This window comes from Rattus norvegicus, chromosome 3, assembly GCF_021556685.1.
Source record: "Rattus norvegicus strain SHRSP/BbbUtx chromosome 3, alternate assembly SHRSP_T2T, whole genome shotgun sequence".
Taxonomy (NCBI): domain Eukaryota; kingdom Metazoa; phylum Chordata; class Mammalia; order Rodentia; family Muridae; genus Rattus; species Rattus norvegicus.
This window is the reverse complement of record NC_141536.1, coordinates 43861950-43882992: the sequence shown is the minus strand read 5'-3', so window position 1 is coordinate 43882992 and position 21043 is coordinate 43861950. Positions and strand designations below refer to the sequence as shown.

Genomic DNA, 21043 nt, shown 5'->3' with positions numbered 1-21043 from the left:
CTTCACCCACACACTAAAATTAACTGGGTGTGGTAGTACGTATCTATAATCCCAGCACTTAAGAGATGGCCCAAGCAGATCTTTTCAAGTTCAAGGCCAGTCTGGTGAGTTCTAGGACAGCCAAGATACACAGAAAGGATACAATGAAAAACCCTATTCTCAAAGATCCAAAAATAAAATAAATGTAAAATGTCAAAAAGCTTTAAAGAGAGCATTCTAACCTGTGAAGGACTATTAATCAGCCTTGACTTGGAGAAATAAGTCAGACACAAGACGACTATTGTATGATTTTAAATATTTAACATACTCAAAGTCATAAAGATAAAAAACCAGAAGGGCAGTGACCAAGAAGAATCAACACTTACACCTTAAAGTGTGTACAGATGAAAAGAACTGTGGTGATAGGCAGTGATAATGGTTATACACACAAGTGTACTTAATAAAATTAATTGTACTCTTAAAATGCAATTGGGATGGTGAGTTTTGTGATGTAATTTCACCACAATAAAAAAAGGGGGGGGGGGGGAGATGATGCATGAGGCTGAAAATTCCATTTATTTAAAAACCTGTATTTAAAGAGACAGAGCAGTTGGTAGAGTGCTGGTGTAAGCCACATGAAGACCTACATTCAATCCTTATTACCTATACAAAAACTGGTGTGGTGGTGTATGTTTTTAATCCCAGCCCTGAGGAGGTAGAGAAATACTGCATGCCAGTGACAGTGTCCGTCTGTCCATCCCCCGTCTGTCTATCTCTGTCTCTGCCTCTCACACACACCTATACCCACCCACACCCATACTCACACACAAAACAAACAGTAAAGACAACTCTTGAGGAGTTGTAACCAGACTTTGACCCCCCAGTATGTGTTTAGAGAAACAGAACGTCATAGTCTTCCCAGCTCCGGCCCCTCAAAGATGGAATATTTAATGGGGGGGGGGGGGCTTCGGGACACCTACAGCTATCACCTCCACGAGCCAACATGACCAGTTTCTGTATATTTTCATGAATGGATCAGTTAATCTATTTAACGGATTTTAATACTTTTAATATTAAAGTTAGTATTTTTAATAGTCTATTTTAAAATTTTAATAATCTACAGACTTAATATTGAAACCCAAAGTCTCTTTTCTGGCCCTGTGTCTCCAAATATTGTGTGGATATTTAAATTTTCCTATTTTTAAATCACTAAAAACTTTAAGAGGTCAGGGCAGAGGCGATAGCTTGGTTCAGCAGTTAGCTATGAAGGATGGATGTTCTTGCAGAGGATCTGGGTTCCATTCTCAGCACCCACGTGATAATTCACAACCATCTGCAGGCCTATGTATAGCACACACGCGCGCACACACACATGCACAGGCAAATACTCATGCACATACAACAGATCTAAAATTTTTTTTTTTTTTGGTTCTTTTTTTCGGAGCTGGGGACCGAACCCAGGGCCTTGCGCTTCCTAGGTAAGCGCTCTACCACTGAGCTAAATCCCCAGCCCCCAGATCTAAAATTTTTAAAACACAAAGTCAGAAGTAAGATTTCTAATAATAAAACATTTGGAACACTCTGAAAAACCCAACTTGCTATGGCACCATATGTAATGTGAGAATGCCTGGAATGTAGGAGGCCCTGGGAGGACCCCTTTCACAGGGAAAAAAGAAGAAAGGAATGAAGGACAGGAAGACAAAAACAACCAAGCTCACCCAAACTATCTGTCCCCCAACTCCATTAGTTATCAAAAGTGTCAAACCTGCTTTTTAATAACAAGGAAAACATCAAGCATAACTACTCAATGAACTGATATTATATAAAAAACAAAAATAAAACAATGACCATGAAAAGAACTTACGGGTGATGAGAGGGAAACTGTGAAGAAAAGGTCGGATTATCATCCTCGAAGGGTTCAGATTAAGATGTGTAAGAATATGCAACAAGGATTGTAAGATTTGTGGAGATTCTAAATGTAATATGCTTAAAAATGAGAAACAATGAAAGGGGCTAAGCATAAAAACTGAAAACAAACCAAAGAAACATTACTCTTCTCATTGCTGTGACCAAAAACTAAACCAGAACACCATTGACAAGAACCAGCTGTAGAGAGAAGGGAGACTCTGCCAACTAGAGTCTAAGGGATGCGGTCCACCTTAGTGGGAAAGGCATAGCAGCAGCAGATAAAGCAGCTGGTCACAAAACATGAGTGAAGGAGGACAGCCTATCCAACCACAGGGCTCACTCCAAGTGATGCACTGCCTCCAGCTTAGTTACCACAGGTGCCACTTACCCAAGGTCCCACACTCTCTCCACACAGCTCGAGATGGAACCCAAATGTCCTAACACAATTACAACAAATATCTAACACCATACCACTAATTCCAGGTCCTAGCTTACTAAACCCAAAATAAGTGGACCCAGAATAAAAGTGGTTTACTGTTTGTTTACAATATTCTAAGGACGGGGACTGAAGCCGCTAGATCATTCTGATGTGGTTAGCTAGGTGGAGTACTTAGTCTCACAGTCAGGCACACAAAAGGCTCTCCCAATGACAACTGTCCCCAGGTTTACTTTCCTGACCCTCCTTTTCCACCTATAATATACATGCACTCCCATGCATAAAATACACATTAAAATATTTTTTAAAAAGTAACTGTGATTATCTGGGAAAGGAGGTATGCTTCTACCTGAATGACTGCTAATATTCAGTCATAATAGTATTAACAGGCTACTGAATTTTAATGTGCTAGAAGATGGAAGAATTTAAGAAAAAAGGATAATGACAACCAAAAAAACCTGCATGAAAAACATTCTGAAGTAGTACCAGAAACAAATCTTTTAGGAATATGAAGTTAAACGAATCCTAAGTGGGGGGAAACATATGGGGGGGGAAGGTAGGACCAGAATGAGGAGTAAAAGTAAATGACTGATTTCCTTCTAAGAAAGGTGCACATACTTCATTTATCTAGAAAAGTCTAAGTTTATGATCTGTAAACTCCTAATTTAGGATTACCCTGCCAAGATAAGTCTAAACAAGCATCACACCCATATAGCTCTGGCTGTCCTAAAACTCACTCTGTAGACCAGCCTGCCCTGTCTGTTTGTGCCTCTTGAGTGCTGGGATTAAATACTAATGCCCATACCCACCAACAAGGACACCTAAGTGCCCACACTTTTTAACTGCAGCTGTTTGATAGTAAAGGCTATGGTCACATAACTCAGAAACCTGCCTACTACCTGCTTTGTCATTTACATTAACACTTGCTAAGTCCATACAAAATTGTTCACTACAAAGTAAAACTTAATATAGGAAATTTAAAGACATATATTTGGAGAAAAAATATTCATGATCACTGACATTCATAAGTTTTATCTATGAGTCTTCAACACTAAGAAGTAAAAGCCTAGAGTATATTAACAAACAGATGTGTTACTTTTTCAAGGTAGCTACGAAAAATATGAAACAGGACTGTATCTGTGTTGAGGACTTTGAACTGGAAGACAGCATTCATTAAAAGATACAAGTCTACAACTAGATTTTTTTGTTTAAGATATATTCTATCTATTATATATATGTGAGTACACTGTAGCTGTCTTCAGACATATCAGAAGAGACATCCAATCCCATTACAGATGGTTGTGAGCCACCATGTGGTTGCTGGGAATTGAACTCAGGACCTCTGGAAGAGTAGTCAGTGCTCCTAACCACTGAGCCATCTCTCCATTCCTACTTCTGTTTTAAAAGCAGAGTGCTTAATTGTCTCCCATAATTTACTGTGACTATATTCATACCTAGTTCTTGTAGAAAGTAACTTAGGATTTCTGTTCAAAACAAACCTCTTGAGAGAAGGCAGAGTCCTTCGAGAGATATAATTTGATACTGTATGAAACTATTTTTGGTAATGCTGCTACATAAACTGATTGAATTTTTACAATGTAGGTATTATGTGAAAACTTATATAATTGGTTGCATAAGTTGTAGGTCAAAACCACAAAAAATACCAAAAAATAAAATAAAATGTGGTCCTTGAAAAACGTCTACCCAACAAAGATCTAGAAAGCGGTTTTTAAAAATCCATTTACTTAATATATTTTTATGAAATGTTTACTATGTGCTGAGCACATTAACTTTAAAAAGGAGAATGGTAAGTTGAGCAGTATACATTAAGAAGTTGCAGTCTGGGGGCTGGGGATTTAGCTCAGTGGTAGAGCGCTTGCCTAGGAAGCGCAAGGCCCTGGGTTCGGTCCCCAGCTCCGGAAAAAAAAAAAAAAAAGTTGCAGTCTGATGAAGAACAAACTGTGTAAGTAAGTGTTAAACTCGGAAAAGACATACAGGCAAGAACAGCATCAGAACACAGTGTACTCAATCTGTATATAGGACTTGTGCCTCTAATGTAACCTTTATCACACTGAACTGATGATACCTTGAGGCTCACAAGAAGGCCCAGTCATGGAAAGTCTACTAAAGTCTGTGGTATTGTCCCTCAAAAACAAGCAAGCACTGATAGGCATAAGGGACATTTTCTGATCTCTACAAATTATTCTGAATGCAGAAAGAGGTTGCCACTTTATTGAACTCTTAACTCCCAAGATGAAGATTCTGGGTAAAAACTCTCTTTAAGTAATCATCTACATCTTTATTGTATCTTCCCCTTAAGGCATTTTTAAAAAATTTATTTTAGGCCAGGTGTGGTGGTGTATACATTTACTTCTAGCATTTGAGAGGCAGAGACAAGAGGATCTCTGTGAGTTAGTTTGAGATAGCCTGCTCTACACAGTAAGTTTCCAGACAGCCAGAGCTACATGAGACCCTATCTCAAAAACTGAAAATAACTAGCTACATAAAATTTATTTATCTTGAGATATAAAGCTATTTTTAGTAATGATTGATAAATGCACCAAGAGTTATGTGTACAAATTCCCATGTTGGTGTATTCTGACAGATCAGTAGCTATCAGTAGCTTCCTCCAGCTACTAAGAAGTTAACTTCCTCTTGCTATAGATAAATTATGAGAATCTTAGGAAGCCCTTCAGAGCTCCCTAAAATTAGTTCATGCTTTTAGTGGTCTGTCATACTACTCAAGGGGTTCTTTATACACTTACATACACACATTCATCAACAAGGTTAAGTATGTTCTATCCCATGGAAATAATCTTGAAGTCTTCTTTTAGTCCATGTAAATAAAGGCCTAAAAACATGTTTTCACCAGGAATTAATATTTGAAAATTAAATCTACATCTGATAGTTGTTACCTACCTTCATATGCAGGCTGTGACTCATTTGCACCACACACACAAAGTGTAAAACAAAACAAAAATCCCTGAGGTCAGCACAATACTACTGAGAAGAAAGCACACAGCCCTCTAGCCTCACACTCACTAAGGACAAAGCAGTGGCAGTCTACTGCTAGAGGAGCTTCTAGGCAAATACAAGCTAAACCAGCACACAAAGACAACTGGGATTAGTACCACATCTACTTAGAAGGCTGAAAATAATGATTACAAAACCCTCCAAAAATGGGGCCAATGAGAAGACTGTTCAATCCCCAGAATCCTCATGGTGGAAGGAACTGGTTCCCACAGGTTGTCCTCTCATATGTACACAAGATAAAAGTTTTAAAAAGAAAACCTCCATAACATTTAAAAAGAAAAATGTTATGGAAACAATGGTTTCCAAAAACAATATGAAGTCGACTTCACAGAAATATTTGAAATGACTTTTTGATGACTTAAAAGTAGGAAAACATGCAGAAAGATATTAAAGCATGTTTAAAATAAAAGCCAGAGAATGTTAGGATAAGTGCAAATCAAAGCCCAGAAGAGGAACCAGGCAGCGTCCTCAGGGTAACTGCAGAGAGCAGGTCTCTCCTATGTCCACTGCTCAAGCATGTGAGCTTCAGTCTCTCCTTCCAATCTGTTCTACAACTTTCAGAGATGAAATAATTAGTATCCCAACAAAACCTTTCTGTTTAGCACTAATAAATTCACATAGATAATCCTGGCATTTTGTGATACTAAAAGGAACTTAAAAAGTGAGTTTCACTGCTTTGTGGAAGCCCAACCCCCACTTATAGGAATTCAATGCTAAAATGTTGAGAAGCTACTCAAGATTTTCCAACAAGCTCAGTTAATAACAATCAGAAGTCCCCCAAGCTAGCTAGGCAACCAATCAGGATATGGGAAGAGAATCTGACTCCAAGACAGTGTTGAGGACCCAAAAAGAGAAGAAGTGAAATGGATGGCAGATTTAGTACTTAACTTTCAAAGAAGAAAACAACCTAAAAAAAAAAAAAAAACTAGAGGGAGAGGGACATGAATTACTCAGTAATGCTAATAAACTAATGAATCTTGATGTTTTCCTTTTTATTCCAGGAGATTTAGAAGAAGGAGCAAGAAAGTACAAAGTAGGATGTTTTAAAGAATGGGGGCAGAGACACAGATGCTCAACAGTTAAAACACAGCTTCCCAGCGTCTGTACTGGGGGGCAGGGGTGGGCTCACAGCCATAGTCCAGGGCCTGGCACCCCTTTCTGGCCTACACAGGCAATCAACATTATGTGCACAAATACACAGACATACCCGATTGGTACAACAGTAGGTGGAAGCTGTGTGGCAGCACCTACGAAGAAACGACTTACTGGGTAAAAGTACTTGCTGCCAAGCCTCAAGATCCTGAGTTTGTTCCATAGAAACCCCCTGATGACTTTCTTTCTTTCTTTTTTTTTTTAAAAAAGATTTATTTATCATATACAAGTACACTGTAGCTGTCTTCAGATACACCAGAAGAGGGCATCAGATCTCCTTACAGATGGTTGTGAGCCACCATGTGGTTGCTGGGAATTGAACTCAGGACCTCTGGAAGAGCAGTCGGGTGCTCTTAATCACTGAGCCATCTCTCCAGCCCCCCTGATGACTTTCAAAGCTGTCTCTTCTACACGGGTACCCACATACAAACAGGCACATTAAATAAAATTTTAAAGATGTAATTCTTTAATTGAATAAAACTAACAGCCAGGCATCGTAGGGCAGGCCTTTAATCCCAGCACTTAGAGGCAGATGCAAAAGGATCTCCATTTGAGGCCAGGCTTATCTACATAGTGAGTTCCAGAGACCATGTCTCAAACATAAACAAATAAATGAGTAGAATGAAGTAATACAAGTCCAGAGGGTGCTGTTAACAAAGTTCTGAGGCCAGTAGGACAGAGCAGGCTCATTCTCAATCATGTCCATTTTTACTGTCAGATGCATACCATCCCAACCTTTGCTTTCTGCCTGTACTATCTATACCTTCTACTTGGTCAGCCTTAGCACCACTCTTCCAATTTATCTTTAATAGTAAGCTCCGGGGTATAACTGAAGCCTTGAATGATAATGCATGCCTACAATCCCCACACTCAGGCTTAAAGCAGGAAGATTATGAGTGCACGGGTAACATGGCAAGACCTTCTTTCTATCAAAAACCAAAAAAACAGGAGACAGGGAGCTGGCTCAGCAGTTAAGAGGACTTGCTGCTGAAGACTGGAATTCAGAAACTCATACCATTGGAAGGTGACTCACAAACGCCCTAACTCCAGCTCCAAGAAACCTGACCCTCTCTTCTGGTCTCTCCAGAGACACAGACACAATGTAAAAAAAAAAAAAGGTAACGGGAAACACGTGAACTTCCAGAAGAAATTCTGTTACCTGCTTATGGGGACCATTTTGTTTGAACCTACCACAAGTTGCCTATCAGTGTAAAACTTGGATTTTCACTTAACCGTATTTGGAAAGCTGTGAATTTACAAAGCAGGGAAATATCAGTACTCAAATATTCAAAAGTAGTTGTTTTTCTTTTTTGCAGTACTGGGGACTGAACTTGGATCCTCACAATGCTAGGCAAACACTGTACCACTGTGATACAGCCTTAAACTGTAATTTTTTAACAATTTATTTGAGTCAAGCATAGGTGGCACATACCTTTATCCCAGTACTCAGGAGACAAAGGCTGGCTCATTTCTGAGTTCAAGCTCAAAGCAGTAGATGTAGACAGCTAAACACCAGACAGAGCTGTACATGGAGACTCTGTGTAAAAAACAAAAAACCTACTGCTCTGGCACAGGTCTCATGAGGCTGCCCAGAGTGGCTCTGCAGCTGGGCTCTTTCTGCCTCAGCCTCTAGTTGGACTAATGAGCCACACTAAGCCTGACCTCAAGTGTTGACCCTGCTTCCTCTATTTCTCTGCAGATTACTATGTCCTAATAATGTCCTAATAGTTTCATTCAGGTGTGTCAAGTCATACAGTAACATGGTGGACACAAACCATAATCCTAGGCTAACAGAAAGATTCAACCCATCCATCCATACCAGCTGATACTGTCTCCTAACGTCAGTCTTCTCCTGTATGTTAATGCACTTATTAATACAAACTTAAGACATTTATTAATAACACTCATTTACCACTTTTCCAAACCAAGATACTTAAGTTTTGTAGGAAATAAACTGACCACTACCTAATTTTTAGCACAGGCCAAATTCAAATAATTTGTAGAAAAATGGTACAATGTAAGCTTTGAAATCTCTATGTGTGGTATGCTTCTGTATTTAATCTCTAACACCTAAAAGTTCTTCACCTACAAATGGTGATACTGTGCTTTCAAAAGTGTACTGTGAGATTCGCTGATACGGTGCACACTGAATACTAGCTTCTATGAAACAATACCAACAGTCAGGAATTCCACATAAATAGCTCACGAAGTGTATTGGCCTTCTTCTATGCTTTCATTTTGTGTGAGTACGCTGATGCTGTCTTCAGACACAGCAGAAGAGGTCATCGATCGGATCCCCTTACAGATGGTTGTGAGCCACCATGTGGTTGCTGGGAATTGAACTCAGAACCTCTGGAAAAGAGGCAGTGTTCTTAATTGCTGAACCATCTCTCCAGCCTAGCTTTCTTATTATTTGAAATTTGCCTTTGTCATATACTAAAAGACTTTAAGAATTACTCAGGTCTGTAGACAATCCATTCTCTGCAAAGAAACTACTACAGATTTAGTCACCGTAATACTATCTCCTCAGTTAGGGCGCTTACTGCTCTTGGCAGAGAACTGGGTTTGGTTCGTATCACCTACATGACAGCTCAGTCATCTGACTTACTCCAGGTCCAGGAGGTGGGATGCACCCTTTTGACCTCGTTGGACTCCTACACACATGGTGCACATGTATACAGTCATGCATATAAATGAATAAATCTTTTTCAAAAAAAGGGATATTAGGGCTAGGGCTATAGCTCAGTGGCAGAATACTTATCTAGGGTGTAAAAATACAGGAAATGAGTGGTTGACATTGTAGCTTATAATCTCAGAGCCTAGTAGAGGCATGTGTATTAAAAAGCCAAGGACAATTCTCACATGTGTAAGGCCAGATTGGGATAGAGACCCTGTGTCAAAAAAATAAATAAGGAGGGGGAAATTGCTCATTGTGTAAAACATTTTCTGCTCATGAAAGAAGACCTGAGTTTGAATCTTGAGCACCCACATAAAAAAGTAAGTTATGTTACTGCACATCTGTTCTGTGAAACTAAGACAGGATGATGCCAAGGGCTAGCTCATCAGTCCATCCCGTGACCAGTGAGTTCCAGGTTCATTTTGAGACTGTGAAGACTTTATCTCAAAAAAACAAGGTGGAGGGTGGTACAGACACTCAGATACCAGACACTGACCTCTGGCTTCCACACACAAACAGATGGGCTTGAAAATCTGCATACATATGTATATACAACACACACAAAATATAAATCGATGTTTGTAACCTGAGCATCTACAAAGTAAATACCAAAAAGTACTGTGCTTATAAAGAGTAAGATGAGGTCAGGATCACAAAATAGAGCTTAGGTCACCTGATGTATAGGACTTAAATTTCCCATTCAATTCTTATACATACAAAAAAAGTAGGAAAAATTAACTTCCACATACTAGTCAGCAATGTTAAACAAATTATCATTAATCAGACTTATCTACTTACCATTTCTTATATTATTCTAAAGTAACTGCAATCATGGCATTTTAAGGAATGTTCACCTTAAAATGATGTGGCAAATCCTAGGACACAGCCATGACGTCCTCCTGTACCTCAGTGTGAACGCGCCTTTGCAGTGGTCTAGAGAGGACACGGCCAACTCTTACTTCCTACCACTTAACTGTATGTGCGCTGCAGATGATGCTGTGCATGTGAAAGCACAAGAGGCCTTGCAGCCTCCATTTCCACTCCTCAAATGCTACTCTGAAACACCATACCATAAAGGATCACACGGAATACCAAGATCCAAATACCAACCAACATACACTATGAGGCAGGAAAGCTAAATGTGGCCAAATGAGACAAAACTCCTGGGGCGTTTAGAAAAATCTCTGATCCTGAGCTACCACATACTTAGAGTACTCCTGATATTCTCAGGCAGTTTTAAACTAGTTTTAACAGGCCAAAACTTAGCAACTTCATTGGAAAATCTGGTGTTGTGTATCAGCTCACAGCTCTTAAAGATAACCTATTCTTTTTGAAGTGAATTTACCATTTAGGTGTCACAATTCAATCTTCATTCAGCACCTGTAAACCATTTTAGAGTCCTTCCTGCGAAGTCAGAAATACTTGATTCCTAGCTTTTACGAGTCTAGCCTCTTTACAGCTGTGGGCAAAACTCGGTGCAGGGAAGTAGGTGACTTTAAAACCTGCTGTTCAAGCTTATCTAGTCTAACCAGTAGTCAGAGGACATACACTTGACAACAGGTAAAACCAGCTTGGACCACATTAAGTTCATGTTAGTGTAGAAAATTAAAAATAACAAACATCAAATCTCAGTCAACTCTCAAATTATAAAGCATTTTTACCATCTCTGCTTAGTTCTTTTGAATTCACCCCCAGCAACTTTACTAATATATAATTTTTGCAAAAACATTAAAAAAATTGATGAATTACCTCAAACATTATTTCCTTTTTAGTGATCTAAGAGCTTTAGTAGAAACTCATTCATTTTTAAGTTGTGATCTGATTTGTTGATCTAACAGTTTACTAGCTCATGACTTAATTGTTGCTTACAGGTGTGGCTTATACACTCTACTTAAGCATTCCCAGGTTTTTTACACATACACACACAGAAGACTGTGTCAGCAGATAATCTAGAGATAATTTTACTTGGGTACAATTGCTCTGTCACCATCTCATGGCACAGGATACTAAACTTTCTAATGTACTACTGAGAGTCTTCCGTGCTAAGCTCTTACCTTCCTTCATCACCTTCCCACTATGGGAAGCCCTGTCACCTCCTCCAATTGAGCACACTAACACTGCAGGTCCTCAGCCAAGACCTAGCTTTGTCCAAGCACTCCCTTTAGTTTTCCAAGCCTAAGCCTACTTTACAGTCCATAGTCCGTCTGTACAGTATTTACAGTAAGGCAGTAACAGCACTTGTTTACACGTTGGTCTGATGACTAAACTGTGAGTTGTAGAAGGAAGATGTTGCGTCAAGCTCATTCTTGCAAAGGGAGGCTCTAACCTGGTAACCAAATGATACTTTATATTACTTGATAAATTTTCCACTGTATGATTACTTGGCTAAAATATATTAAAATGTGGCTACAACAGATAACAGAGATGTGTGAGATGGATATGGAACTAAGAACATTTTTCTGCTTAAATGCTTATGTCCAAGTTGATTATCCAAAAGCTTCATGGAGAACACAGAAAAATCTAAGTTATGTAGGAAAGTAATCCTCTCCATTCAAGACACCGGACCTGGGGTGAGGTCATAAGACATCTGTGACTGAAAATATGGTAATGAGGAAATGTGGTATGATGAAACTCAGTTTCATCATATACATATATGGAACTGTCAAAGAATGAAGAAAAAAAACTCTTTGGGCATGGGGGAGGGGAGGTGGATGGTGTAGCAAACATTGAGGGCAAAACTAGAGCTGTGTGGATTTGTTGGATCTGGTGGCACACTCCAGCAATGCCAGAGCTCAGACGGCTTAGGCAAGAGTATCTAAGTTAGAGGTCAGTCTGGATAACATCATGAGTTCAGTGCCAGCATGAAATTCAAGGTAAGAGCTCTCTAATCAACCCACATATACATGAGGCTATGCGGACACAACTCACAAAGTCCAAGTTTAAGTTGTTTTCAGACCAGAATGCCTGGTAATAAACTGGTGGTAAATTCCTTTTGTTTGTAGTCACTAAAAATCCACAGTACAAGTTTTATGCCCTGGAGTATACCTGCTGACTGTTTCCCACACTATCTCATTAAAAACGCATTCCGGGAGTTGGGGAACTCATCTCAACTAGGAAATCTTCGGAGGTTAAATAACTATGGCATTAGCGATGCCCAGAGTTTCTGATTCCATTGCTATTGCCTCACCACTACAGCACAACTGCTGCTTCCCCACAGTGGAGCTCCTCAAAGAAGATACTGACCCCATTTCTGGTTCTCTAGTGAGACTACACGGAATCTACCTTTCCAGTGGTAGAACTATTGTTTAATCTGTAAATCAGGACGGTACCTCAAGACTCACCCCTTCGCTCTCAACACAAAAAGGTTGTAGAAGGGAGTAAGAAAACAAGGGCATTTAAAACAATAAAAAACTACAGAACCGTGAGTGACCCAAGGGCCGCTCTTTAAACTGCTTTCACACTGGTGGTGACGTTGTGTTTATGACCCACACGGATTTCCACCCACATCTACTTTTGTGGCGAGGAAGGAGGGTACTCATTGTAGTGGTTTCGATGTGTGTGTGTGTCTGTGTGTGCTCTTCACTACGCAGTTTCTTCAAGGTGAGAGAGCATTTTACTACTCCCACCTTGCGTGTCCAGAGTCGCTCCCTTACTCACTCTCGCCCGGGTCTGAATTAGAAGAGCCATCCTATTTTGCCTCCATGCCAGTGTCACGCCACTCACGGTGCGGGGCCACGGAGAGGCCTACCTTCACCGACTCCGAGGGGCTGGGAAACCGAAATCCCGGGTGGACCGACCCCACACTACCGCCGCCCGTCGTCCCAGGCGGTCGCGGGTCCCCGAGGGGCACGCACCATCCGCCCTCCCAGCCCCCGGGGTCCCGGGGTGGGGGAGGGGGAGAGGCCCGCACTCCAGTGCTCCCCTCCCCCACCACCGCCGTTGCCGCCGCCGCCGCCGCTCTTTACCCTCTTCCACTTGGCACTCCGCAGGGAGTGTCGCGCTCGCCGCAGCCACACCGCCGCCCCCTTCCTCGCTGGGCTCGGTCCTCGGGCTACGAGCAGAGAAGTCGGCGACGAAGCACAATGGCGGCCGCCCCTCCGGATGCGGCGCAGAAGTGGCCGCCGCCGTTGGCAGCCCCGCCCTTCCTCCTCCCCCGCCCCGGCGCGTTCTCGCCAGCTTCTCGCGAGAGCGGCGGCGCTGCGGGGGAGCCGGGAGCTGCGGGCGGGCTAGACGTGCCCCGCCGCGGGGTGGTGCTCTGACTGCGGCAGCCGTTGAGGGCCGCCTCGGGGGAAGCTGCGAGGCGCCACGGTAAGCGGCCGCAGCTGGTCGGCGACGTGCGGGCGTGCGGGCGTGCGGGCGCCGGGAGCGGCGCGGGAGGCCCGGCGGACCGGTCGCCGCCCGGAGTGCGAGAGACTCGGCGCCCGCCTCGCTCCCGCGCCTGCCGCGGGCCCCTGCAAGGCCCGCCGCTCCGGGTCCCGCCCGGCTGGTTGCGTGGGTGGATTTTGTTTTCTCTGCGCTTGGCAAGTGGCGCAGTGACTGTTTACGGAATGGAGCCCAACGCTGCCTTCTCCCACCTCCCCTCGAGCCTCCCTGGCGCGTCCTCCCTGCCCAACCTTGTAGGATTTGACAGCTCTCCCTCCACCTACAGCATTTCTGATTGATTCCTACACCCTGCTGGCAGTTTCCTTGGAGTAAATAAGTTGTAGTGATGGGGTATTTTGACGATCACTTCTGAATCTCGAGATCGGGCTTTTAAGCTCTGAGAGCGCAGCTACAGGTTTTGCAGCAGACATTCACTTATTTAGAAAGAGCGAGGGAATCTGTGACGTAGTCTGGTGAATACGAGAAGAAACTTTTCAAAACCTCCGTAAATGTGGTAAACTAAGATGTAAATGAGCCCTAAGAAATGCAAAAGAGTATGGGAAAGGCACAGATTATGTGGAGTTTCAATGATGGACCAAACACAAGTTGTTTAACGGTAAGTTCTTACTGAAACTTGGAAGCACAGGGAAGGCACTTGGGTTTTTAAGTGACCTATTTGATTTAGAGTTTTATGTTTGTTTGTTTGTTTGTTTGTAGAATCCCTTGGATCCAAATAATTACACTGAGTGAAATGCCATACGTTTATGGGATCAAAGTGGAGTAGCAGTCAGTAATCATCTGTCTCATTTATCTTCATTCATCACTATAATAAATTTTAGTACAAACTTCGCGGTTTGGGTTTTTCGTTTGTTTTGTAATTTTGTTAAAGTTGACATCCAGGTGTCATCAGTGTAGACAACAGGTCTGGTAAAGGATAAAATCAAGTACAGATTAATTACTATTGAGATTTAATTTGTCCTTTTAAATGCTCTACTGTTTAGCCGTATAACACCCTTAAGAATCAGAGATCATGGGTTCAAATCGCAGCACTTGGTCTGATTACCTTTATCTTCAGCAGTTCTTTAATGTTGCTAGGAATTCCTTAACCCAGGCTTCTTCCTGTGGATTAGGGAACCCTAATCCACGATGCTGCCTAAACTTCATGGTGGTGTTGAAAGGATTAAATGAGGTGATCTGTCAGTTCTTAGAACATAGCAAGCATTCCATAATTGTTAAGTTATGTGTCTAAACCACCACTTGGTCTTTCTGGAACTTAACATTGTGTAGATCTTTCCGATTTTTTTTTGTGTTAAGAGTAACGACTGCACGTAGATAAAGGTGGTAGTGGGAACTTCTCTACAGAACCCCAAAATCTGACAAGGACGGTGCGGTTTTGGGAGATTACAGTTTCATTTCCTCTCAGTACTGAGGATGCTGTGAGAGGTGAGTGTGGTGCCAGCCTCCTAGTTCACAGAGCTCCCAGGTGTTAACTGTTTAAAAACTGTTCTTTATTTATCTGGTGTGTTGGGGGGGGGGGGGTGCTTGCCACTAGAGGATGTGTGAGGGTCAGAGGGCAATTTGTAGGAATGGGATCTCTCCTGCCATGTGAGTCCTGGGGATCAAACTCAGGCCGACAGCTTTGCAGCAAGCTCCTTTATGTGTTCAGCCACCTCTCAGGCTCCAGTCGGATTGTTAGTTAATGTTAGGTAACAGCTAGAAAACACGGACACATGTTTTTCCTTTGATAATGGTTAGGGGTGTGTGTGTGTGTGTGTGTGTGTGTGTGTGTGTGTGTGAGAGAGAGAGAGAGAGAGAGAGAGAGAGAGGGAGAGAGGGAGAGAGGGAGAGAGAGATTGAGATTTACTCTCTGCTGTGAATTTTTAAGTAATCATTGTCAACAAATTGTTGAAATTTTGTTGTGTTAAAGACATTTTATACTTTACTAGGTAAAATAGTGACTGTATTTTCCAAAACAATAATCAGAACAAACAATCTGATAGCAAGCATGTGAAATCGGAATTCCTCTGAACAAGCTAGACCCAGTCCCTTTGGTTTGCGGCATTCTCTCTAACCTTGGTGATCTGTCCTTACAACTGTGGCTCCTTTCTGAATTCAAGTGTTTGTTGACCTCTTGCCAACACCATTTTATTAGTTTCCATTTCTTTATTTCTCCAAGACAGTGTCCTAGTGGCCTTTATCCACTTCATCCCTCTGCCATGTGAACGTGTGTGTCATCTCGCTGTGGTCACACAGCCCTGATCTTGGGCTTGAGCATTGTTGTACGGTGGTTTAATCTGCTGGATTACTTAGAATTCTCTTCAGAAATGACATTTCAAGTGGCCTGTTTTCCTCTTTTCATCCTTACACCTTATAACTTTCTTCGAGCTCCTCTCTGCATTCTTTACTGTTGAGAAGATAGGGTGATGTTAGCTTTTTTCAAATTGATCATTTTCAATTGTAGGTTATCTTAATCTTCTGACAACCAGGTTTTTCCATTATGAGACGAGTATTTACAGAACCTTTTTGGGATATCATTTTCTTCTAAGCTGAAAATCTTATTAATCCCTAGGCTAGAGAAGGGAATCTGGGGTCATCAACTAACTTGACAATCTACTATTTAAATTTATAGGTAGCGCCTGGCATGGTGGCGCACACCTGTAATCCCAGCAATCGAACTCAGGAGGCGGAGGCAGGAGGATCACAAGTTCAAGGCCAGCCTGGGCTACAGAGTTCCAAGCCAGCCTGGGCTATGAAACTCTGACTCAAATAAACAAAAAATAATAAAAATAAACATATAGGTAGGTCCCATTTTCTAGATTAAGGATCCCTATTTGTAATAAATGTTACGTGAAAGTCCTGTGCTGTACATTTTTGATAAAAAATATTCCTTTTGTGCCAAAAATTGTAACCTTTGTATTTAATGGTTTCATAAATTTTTAATTTTCCTCAACAATTTTTATTGAAAAAGTGCAAAATTTAATAAATGAATATCTAAAAACATTCCTTTAATTGACTTCTGCTTTTTTTGGCAGCAAAAAATTTGCTCTCCAAAGGTAATATTGAAAAATATAAGAACATGTGAAAACAGTGCCAACCTGCAACCCTGAGAAACTGCTCACCGCGACTTCAGTATAGGTCTCATTCCTAGAAGCTAGTCACTCTCACTTGTTCCAGAATCTGTCCTAGCAAAGATGATTTCCAATCCATGGGGCACAGTTTTCTTTTACACTGCTTAAAACCTAGAGTGTGGGGCTGGAGTGGTTAAGAGCACTTGGAGTTCCCAGCATCCACATACAGCATCTCTACGACTGCCTATAATTCCAGCTGCAGTGCATCCCATTCCCTCTGCAAGCTTCAGGGGCACTGCATTCACTTGCACAAACCCTCATGCTGACACACATATACATCTAATTAAATATTCAAATCTTAAAAAATTAAAATGTGTTTAGTGAAAGCATCTATCTCTTGTTAATGATACAACTAGGGTTTGGAGAACTTGGGCTAAATCTCACCCACCAGCTGTTACTGTAAATACTTTTAATGGAACAGTCATGCCCATTAGTTTATGTATTGTCTATGTATTAGTCAAGGTTCTCCAGAGAAGCATGGGCAGTCGTATTCCACACATTGTCTGTCACTTAACAGAAGATTTACTTTAAGGGTTGGCTAATACGATTGTGGTGGCTGACAAGTTTGAAATTTATAAGGCAGCCTGGCATGTAGATTCAGTAGTCTTTGACAGTCTTGAGGGAGAATTTCCTCTTTCCTGGGAAACCTCAGTTCTTTTGAAGCTGATTGGATGAGGCTCATCTACATGGTGGAGAGTAATCGCCTTCACTTACAGTTAGCAGGTTGTAGGTGTGATCCACAACCACAGACTTCCTGCACAGCATCTACCAGACAAGTTGATTGCAGAACTGGGTACTGAAGTCTTAACATGGTAAATTTAGCATCATGTGTGTGTGATTATTTTCCTCGTACAGAATCAGAACGGAGTACCTGAGACAATACTCACTATGGTCCTGTATTCATAACTTTTCTTGTTCTGGGCAACAAAATGCCTAACAGAAGTAACTTCTGGAAAAAAGGGTCTGTGCTGGCTGACAGGTTTTATGTCAACGTAGCAGAAACTGGGGTTATTTTAGAAGAGGGAATCTCAATTGACAAAGTGCCCCCTATCAGGTAGACCTGTGGTATGTTTTCTTGATCAGTGATTGACATAGAAAGACCCAGCTCGGTGTAAGTGGTGCCATCCCTGGACTGGCGCCCTGGGTGTTGTAAGAAGGCAGGAGGAGCAAGCAAGTAAGCAGTGTTCCTCCGTGGCCTCGGCATCGGTTTCAGCCTCGAACCGTGACTTCTCAGTGATGGATTGTAATGCGAAACCATAAGCAAAACGTCTTTCTCAGGTTCCTTTTGGTCATGGTGTTTTGCCATAGCAGTGGAAGCCCTAGACTAATTTGTGTCACAGTTCGCAGTGATACTTTATCATGGCAGGGAAGACATGGTGTCAGTTCAGCGAGGAGGCTGGTCACAGTGTGTCTGTAGTCAGGAAGCAGAAAGAAAAAATGGTGCTCCACTCAGTCCTTTTCAGTAGTTGGGGTCCCCAGCCTGTACAGTGATTATAGATAGCTCCATTCAGGATGGGTCCTCAGTTAAACCTATCTGGAAATGCCTTTTAGGTCCACCCAGAGGGCTGGCTGTCTCCTAGGTCATTCAAAAGAACACCAAGTTAACCATCACAGGTTCTTTACAGAAAACCTGCAAACTTCTAGAGGGAGCCACAAAGCCAGATTAAATAATCACTATGCCTGTAATACAGTCTAGACAAGTACATACATACACATACATGCACACACATAACACACACACACACACACACACACACACATACACACTTTTCACTGTGATAATAACCACATTTGTCCTCCATCGCCTGTTTATATTTCAAGAGGCTGGAAGCAGAAGCAACTCCGGGTAGAGATTCTGTGGGTACTCTTCTGAGAAGTTTGGTTGCATCCCCCTTCTTTTTACTTGAGTACTATATAGATATACGTATATATATATATATATATGTATGTATGTATGTATGTATGTATGGTAATTAGGTTTAATTATCAACTTGATACCGGCTAGAATGACCTGGGAATGACATGTCGGGGTTGTGTAGATTACGTTGGCCTGTGAAGAACTTTATTGAGTTCATTGGCATTGGAAAACCCACACTAAATGAGGGCAGCACCAAGTCCTGGGCTGAGCTTTGGGTTGGATGAAAAAGAGAATTGGATGAGCTGCAGCATGTGTCTATTGGTCTTTGCTGTCTGCTCTCGACTGTGGATGACACGGGACCTCTTCTCTCCAGCTCCTGCCGCTGGGACTTCCCTGCTATGATGGGATGTAACCTGTAACTGACTGAGCCAGAAGGAAGAGCCCTTTCTCTGTAGAGTACCTGAGACAACACTCACTGTGTTTGTTACAGTGTTTGTCATGGTACTATGAAAATAAACTAAGACATTCATGCACATTTGTATATAGATACATTTTAAAGTATTCATAATTATGTTTCTTATCCTAGCTATTTTAATATAGGCTTAGGGGGTGTCTCTCTTCTATCTTTCCTCTCTACCTTATTTATAATCTGCCCTCCTGCCTCTCCTACTCCACCAGCACGCTCTGCAGTTACACTGAGAAACTACTGTGTGTCCTTCTGCTGGTCTCTGCATAGCCGTGTAGTCATAAAAGAGATAAAGGTAGGGTTTTAACAGGACAAAGTTTAACCATGGATCTTAAAGAACTGGGGAATTGTTTACTGAGAGAATATTGCCTAGCATATGAAAGGCCCTAAGGTCAACCAAAGTACCATAAATTAGTAACTACATAGTGCAATTAGTAGATCATCTTTAACTATTAAAACTAAATAATGTGTAGAAATTTAATATAAATTTTACTTAGAGATCTTTAAAAATAATCTAGAATACCCTATTGTGTGAGGTTGAGAAAATGTTCATCCTGTCCATTAGTATAAAAAATCCTGTAGTAGAAATTTCTTTTTTAAAATTTCCTATATATACATTTAGTATGACATCAGCCTGTTATTTTTCTTCAGTTATTCAGTATGGTTTAGTTTATTTTTTATGTGCATTGATGTTTTGCTTGCGTGTATGTCTGTGTAAGGGTGTTGGAGCCACTAGAACAGAAGTCACAGACTGTTGTATGTAGCCAGACTTGGGCTCCTTCTTCTACCCTCTCAACCCCCAAACACTGGATAGGAGTGAAAAGAATAGAGGAGAAAGGGGATGCTATCACTAGACTACTGCTGATAAGGGGCATCGTGTTCTTTGGGACAAGTTTGAGCTTCTCTGTCAGGATACCTAATTTCTTCTTGTTGTTTCTTCTTTGCACACACCGTAGAGACCACCAACCCACCCCTTGGGGCTCCAGCATGTATATTACCCTCCAAAAAGTCCCCCCAGAATTCCAACCGTCACACAACAGCAGACCTATGTGCAACTGGTAAAAATCACACCCCAGCTAGAGCATGAGTCGGCTGCTGTGAACAACCTGAAGCAGCCCGTACCCCATACCCGGATTAAAACAAAAACATATCTCTATAATAATTCTGTTTTTAAAGAAACCAATATTCCAAAATTGTCCCTGCAGTTGTGAGCTGCCGTGTGGGTGCTGAGAACTGAACATGAGCAGCCCATGCTTTTAACAGTTGAGCCAACTCTCTAGCTGTGAAATTTCTCTTTAACTATTGTTTATAAATTGTACCTCTATTGTTAGAGAAGTATCATAGCCTAAGTACAGCGAAAATGTGGGTTAAAACTTTATTTTAAAAAAAAAAAGTAGTTTCCCTGTGTTTATGTGTGAATGGATGGTATCTGTGTGACTGGATGTATATGTGGTCAGAAGATAACATGCAAAAGTGGGGTCTCTCCTACCACGAAGATACTGAGGATTGAACTTAGGGTATCAGGCTTGGAGGCACACACCATTACCTGCCTGGGCATCCTACCAGCCTGTATGTGTTGAGCTGTAATGGACAATACAATCATATCAAAAACTGGAGACTTTGGAAAGCAATTAAATCATAAGAGCAGCACTCCCATGGACAGGGTCAGAAGCCCTGATAAAACACTTGGAAAATATTCCTGCAGTCCCATACTGAGGAACTACAGCAAAATAAAATAAAATTTCCAGTTGGAGACAGCCTGAATTATATCGTAGGACCCTGTCCTAAAACAACCAAAAGGCATGGGAGGTGGGGGAAAGGGGCTAGAGGAGGCTTGAAGGAATTGATTTATTGTTCTACTATACCATTTAAAGAAGGAAGAAGATATAGCATGCCTCCCTATTGAAGGACACAGAGCTCCTCTCAGATACCAAACCTCTAAACCCCTAGGTCTTAGACTTCCAAGCCTCCAGAACTGTGAGGAATAAATGTCAACTATGCATAAATTGATTGGTCTATATCATTCTGTTATAGCAGTACAAAT

General features: G+C 41.6%; 2 protein-coding genes across 16 annotated transcripts in view; one reads left to right on the top strand and one right to left on the bottom strand.

Annotated features, from left to right (window-relative positions):
* Marchf7 (membrane associated ring-CH-type finger 7) overlaps positions 1 to 14732 on the bottom strand; it is a 39832-nt gene extending 25100 nt beyond the window's left edge. For 6 of the 15 annotated variants that reach the window (XR_015682844.1, XR_015682843.1, XR_015682845.1 and 3 more), the window contains exon 1: positions 13151 to 13301. The gene's annotated coding sequence lies outside the window, so the exon portion shown is untranslated. Of the gene's footprint in view, positions 1 to 7940; positions 8118 to 12933; positions 12985 to 13150; positions 13302 to 14610 lie in introns of those variants that run through there. The other 9 variants (XR_015682846.1, XM_087651662.1, XM_087651665.1 and 6 more) reach the window with 4 other exon arrangements.
* LOC147995478 (uncharacterized) lies at positions 12047 to 14396 on the top strand. Its single transcript, XM_087655028.1, has 4 exons — positions 12047 to 12058; positions 12188 to 12312; positions 12864 to 13493; positions 14265 to 14396. Exons 1-4 carry the CDS (start codon positions 12047 to 12049, stop codon positions 14329 to 14331), a joined length of 834 nt encoding a protein of 277 aa, XP_087511154.1. The 3' UTR covers positions 14332 to 14396.
* Positions 14733 to 21043: the final 6311 nt, after the last annotated feature.